General features: G+C 50.1%; 1 protein-coding gene across 1 annotated transcript in view; it reads right to left on the bottom strand.

The window, feature by feature from the left end:
• Positions 1 to 3,002, bottom strand: part of LOC308169532 (uncharacterized protein) — a gene marked incomplete at both ends in the record, with an annotated part of 17,769 nt that extends 14,767 nt beyond the window's left edge. The window contains one exon of the mRNA XM_080544216.1: positions 2,715 to 3,002. Within this exon, the coding sequence (XP_080400342.1) occupies positions 2,715 to 3,002 (288 nt within the window). The remainder of the gene's footprint in view (positions 1 to 2,714) is intronic.
• Positions 3,003 to 5,353: the final 2,351 nt, after the last annotated feature.

Here is a 5,353-nt window from a genome sequence, read left to right as displayed (position 1 = left end):
CACCATCATCATCATCATCACCACCACCACCACCTCCACCACCACCACCACCTTCAGGATGACCTGTCCTGGAAGACCAACACAGCAGCCATCATCACCGCTGGACTGGCCATACAATCTACCTGCCCGCTGGCAGGTGGGCCGCACTAGTTTTGGGCCGGTCGGGCTGCCCCCCGCCCCCAAAAAAAAAGAATTTAAAAAAAAGATATAAATATATATATAAAACTAGCGCGGACGACCCCAAACTAGCGCGGCCCAAAATAGCACGGCATCAACTAGCACTGAATCAAGCGGCGGCCCCCGTTTATACTAACACATGGGCTGGCCCAATCACATGCTTAGGCCCTGCTGTCCATCGGCCCCCTCCCCCACTCTGATCCCTCGGCCGACACCCAAGTGCAGTGTCATGTTCGTAGATAAGATAGTGAAAGGGGGTGCCCAGAAAATTAGGGAGAAAAAAAGTAAGAAGCTAGCAGAGGATGCCTCAAAATGTCAGAAACTGACAGATATGTTCTCTGGATCGACTGTGGGGGCTAGGCCTACTACAGATACAGCAGCCATGTCTCATCACCGTGGAGTACGTCAACAGTGAGTGAGTACACTGGTTCACACTTGCATTGGTATACTTGCTGTCCATGTCACTTACTCCGCTCTATAGGGGGGGTTTACAAATGGTATATTCAACAGACTGCCAGCATGTTGATTGGCGGTGTCGGACCGATTGTGTTGGGCCGGTCTGAGCCACATGGCAGGGCCTAATTTTTGTCCCAGTCCAGCCCTGGCCATCATCAAGAAGGCACAACAGCGGCTCTACTTCCTGAGAGTCCTCAGGAAATACCACCTCAAACAGGAGCTGCTTGTGACCTTCTACCGCTGCACAGTGGAGAGCATCCTCACCTACTGCATCTGCGTGTGGTTTCTCCAGCTGCACAGCCGCAGAGAGGAAAGCGCTACAGAGAGTCGTGAGATCGGGCCAGAAGATCATCGGCGCCCCCCTCCCCTCTCTGGAAGAGCTGTACAACACACGCTGCCTCAGGAAGGCCTCCAAGATCTCCAGAGACCCATCCCACCCTGGGAACGAACACTTTGTTCGGCTGCCCTCGGGCAGGCGGTTCAGGACCATGTCCGCAAGGACAAATAGACTGAAGCTCAGCTTCTACCCTAGGGCCATTCAGGCCCTGAACACAGCAAAGACCTAGGTTCTAGGCCCTGGACAATCTAGACAATTTGATGGCAGCTACTAGACTGTAATCAAGTGCAATACTGAAACACAATTGTGAACATTTCAAAACCTGCAAACTGCGACACTTTAAATGAATGTGCAATAATACTATGTGCAATATGACAACCCTCGTGCACATAAGGTTCAGAGATAGGAAATGTTAGGATCTTTATAGCATAGCATAGAGTACAGCACAGTGTTTTATATTGTATAGTATAGTATAGTGGATAGTGTATATAGCCTTTATTTATGTAAGCCAGCTCTTTTCACTTCTTGTTTTTAGTATTTTTTTCCTAGCACCAGGGGAGCCCCCCCTCACAAATTTCGTTGTATGTACCTGTACTATATTAATGACAATAAAGACCATTCATTCATTCATTCATTCATTCACCTCCACCACCACCTCCCCCACCACCACCACCACCACCTCCCCACCACCACCACCACCACCTCCCCCACCACCACCACCTCCACCACCACCACCACCACCACCATCATCATCATCATCACCACCACCACCACCACCACCATCATCATCATCATCACCACCACCACCACCACCTCCACCACCACCACCACCACCACCACCACCATCATCATCATCATCACCTCCACCACCACCACCACCACCACCACCTCCCCCACCACCACCACCTCCACCACCACCACCATCATCATCATCATCATCATCATCACCACCGCTGGACTGGCCATACAATCTACCTGCCCGCTGGCAGGTGGGCCGCACTAGTTTTGGGCCGGTCGGGCTGCCCCCCCCCCCCAAAAAAAAAAAAGAAATTAAAAAAAAAGATATATAAATATATATATATAAAACTAGCACGGCCGACCCCCAAACTAGCGTGGCCCAAAATAGCACGGCATCAACTAGCACTGAATCAAGCGGCGGCCCCCGTTTATACTAACACATGGGCTGGCCCAATCACATGCTTAGGCCCTGCTGTCCATCGGCCCCCTCCCCCACTCTGATCCCTCGGCCGACAACCCAAGTGCAGTGTCATGTTCGTAGATAAGATAGTGAAAGGGGGTGCCCAGAAAATTAGGGAGAAAAAAAGTAAGAAGCTAGCAGAGGATGCCTCAAAATGTCAGAAACTGACAGATATGTTCTCTGGATCGACTGTGGGGGCTAGGCCTACTACAGATACAGCAGCCATGTCTCATCACCGTGGAGTACGTCAACAGTGAGTGAGTACACTGGTTCACACTTGCATTGGTATACTTGCTGTCCATGTCACTTACTCCGCTCTATAGGGGGGGTTTACAAATGGTATATTCAACAGACTGCCAGCATGTTGATCGGCGGTGTCGGACCGATTGTGTTGGGCCGGTCTGAGCCACATGGCAGGGCCTAATTGTTGTCCCAGTCCAGCCCTGATCATCACCACCACCACCACCACCATCATCATCATCATCACCACCACCACCTCCACCACCACCACCACCACCATCATCATCATCATCATCTTCATCTCACCTGGTCTTCAGGTATGGGTTTCCAGAAGAAGCTGCGGACCTTCCTCTTCCTCCTCGGCCCTCCTACGGGGTCTCCCACGCCGGGCGGAGGGGGCGGTGGGGGAGGAGGGGGAGGGGGGCCGCAGGGGGGCGGAGGGGGAGGGGGAGGGGGAGGTTGGGGAGGCGGGGGTGTAATCTGGTTGCCATGGGAGACGGGGGTCGAGAAGCGCGGAGGGGGCGGAGCCATCAGAGCCTCTCCCTGGAAACTCTCTTTCTCATTGGCCGGCGACACGCCGCTCATCACATGCATCCCGGCGGCGGATTGGTTGAGGAGGAGGAGGAGGAGGGGCGGGGCAGGGGTGGAGCTATGGGGTTTCCATGGTGACGAGCGAAGCCTTGGTGACGATGACGACGCTTCATCGCCACGCCTCCGTGAGAGGGGTCACGTCCAGGGGTGAGAGGTCAGGGGTCAGCCAGCATGTTGACCCAGAGACGAGGCTCTGCAAACAACAACAACAACAACAACAACAACAACAACAACAGGTTAATACCAACAGCTTAACATAACTTCAGACAGTCAGGAGGTCTTACCATGGACATTATAGCCGATTTTCACACACACACACACGCACACACACACACAGAACAAACACACACAGAACAAACACACACAGCTAATCTTCTGGCCTCTTTTCACAGACCTGTTATACAACGCCTGTTATCCTTATATTGGAATTCAACGTGATTGGACGAGATTCAAAACTCTATTGAAGCTCCTCCCCCAACCCCACTTTGCTGTTTACGGAACCCAGCAGCTAGTTTGTTAGACGCTAGCCATGGAGAAGCTAGAGAAGGAGAATGTGATATCTGATTGGTTGTACGACCTGTCAGTCATTTCATTTTGCCCACCAACAGCCCGCCCACTTCCTTAGTAACCAATGTCAGACTATGGACATTATAATAAATGGCGCAGAAAATGTAAAATTACACACACAGACACACACGCATCCGTGTCACTGACTGCCCACCGTGTGTGTGTGTGTGTGTGTGTGTATGTGTGTGTGTGTGTGTGTGTGTGTGTGTATGTGTGTGTGTGTGTGTGTGTGTGTGTGTGTGTGTGTGTGTGTGTGTGTGTGTGTGTGTGTGTGTGTGTGTGTGTGTGTGGGACTGGGAGCTGGTGAATAAGTCAGGAGTAGAGGGTTCATGTTAGCTGGACCAGTGAACAACATGACAGGAGCGTGAGAGACTGAGAGAGACTGAGAGAGAGACTGTTCTGCTGTCTATCTCCCCTCCTCCACTTCCTCTATCACCTCTCCCTCTCTCTCTCTGTCTGTCTCTCTCTCTCTCTCTGTCTCTCTCTCTCTCTCTCTCTCTCTGTCTATCTCTATCTCTCTCTCTCTTTGTCTCTCTCTCTCTGTCTCTCTCTCTCTGTCTATCACCTCCCTCTCTGTGTCTATCTCACTTCTCTCTCTCTCTGTCTCTCTCTCTCTCTCTGTCTCTCTCTCTCTCTCTCTCTGTCTCTCTCTGTCTCTCTCTCTCTGTCTGTCTGTCTGTCTCTCTCTCTCTCTCTCTGTCTCTCTCTCTCTCTCTCTCTCTTTGTCTCTCAATTCAATTTCAATTTCAAAGGGCTTTATTGGCATGGGAAACATACATTTACATTGCCAAAGCATGTGAAGTGTGAAGATAAAAAACAAAAAGAATGTAATGTACATACTAGAATAAATAAATAGATGACATACTAGAATACAAATAAATAGATTACAAATAGATTACATACTAGAATAAATAAATGAAATAAAAAACTTATTTCAATTCTTATGGTGGTTTTAGCCCATTTGATTGCCTTTTTCTATCACAGCAGCTAACAAATCTTGCTGCTGTGTTTGCACATTGCTGTACCTCACCCAGCAGATATGGTAGCCTTTCGACATTGGTCAAGTCCTCAAAGTCTCCCTGGATGTTGGTGATCAGTGGGAAGTATGTGTCCCTGATGTCCTTGTACAGCTGGCAGGTAGTTAAGAAGTGCAGCTCTGTTTCCACCTGGTTTTGTGTGCAGTGGGTGCACAGTCTGTCTGGTCTGGGGAGCCAGGTCTGCCTGTGGCGGCCTTTCTCGATGGCCAGGTTGTGTTCACTGAGTCTGTACATAGTCAAAGATTTCCTTAGCTTTGGGTCTGTCACAGTACTCAGGTATTCTGCCACTGTGTATTTTCTGTTTAGGGCCAAATAGCATTCCAATTTGCTCTGGTTTTTGGTTGATTCTTGCCAATGTGTCAGGTAGTTTTCTTTTTGTTTTCTTATAATTTGGTTTAGTCTAATAGGTGGCTCTGCTTGTGACTGTGAGAGTCCCAGAACTAGCTGGCTGAGGGGGCATCTCCCTAGAGCAGGGGTGGCCAACCCGCGGCTCGCGAGCCGCATGTGGCTCTTTGCCTGTCTGTGTGCGGCTCTTCAATCTATTCATTAAAAGTGCGTGGCTCACTCTCTGTGTCTCGATAGACATTGTTTTCCAGAAAATGTAATCTGAATCACGTTGTGTCATGTTGGTGATTTTATCCACTCCACACAACGGTAACTCAAAATCCTCCCGGCTCCATCTCACCCCACCAGCCAGGCGCTGTAGTGGAGCGCAGGGTTGCCAGACGGGATTTTACAATTTCCAGCCCA

Source organism: Nansenia antarctica (genome assembly GCF_963989245.1).
Source record: "Nansenia antarctica genome assembly, chromosome: 13".
NCBI classification, from domain to species: domain Eukaryota; kingdom Metazoa; phylum Chordata; class Actinopteri; order Argentiniformes; family Microstomatidae; genus Nansenia; species Nansenia antarctica.
The sequence above is the reverse complement of the archived record's forward strand: the minus strand, read 5'-3'. Positions and strand labels throughout refer to the sequence as shown.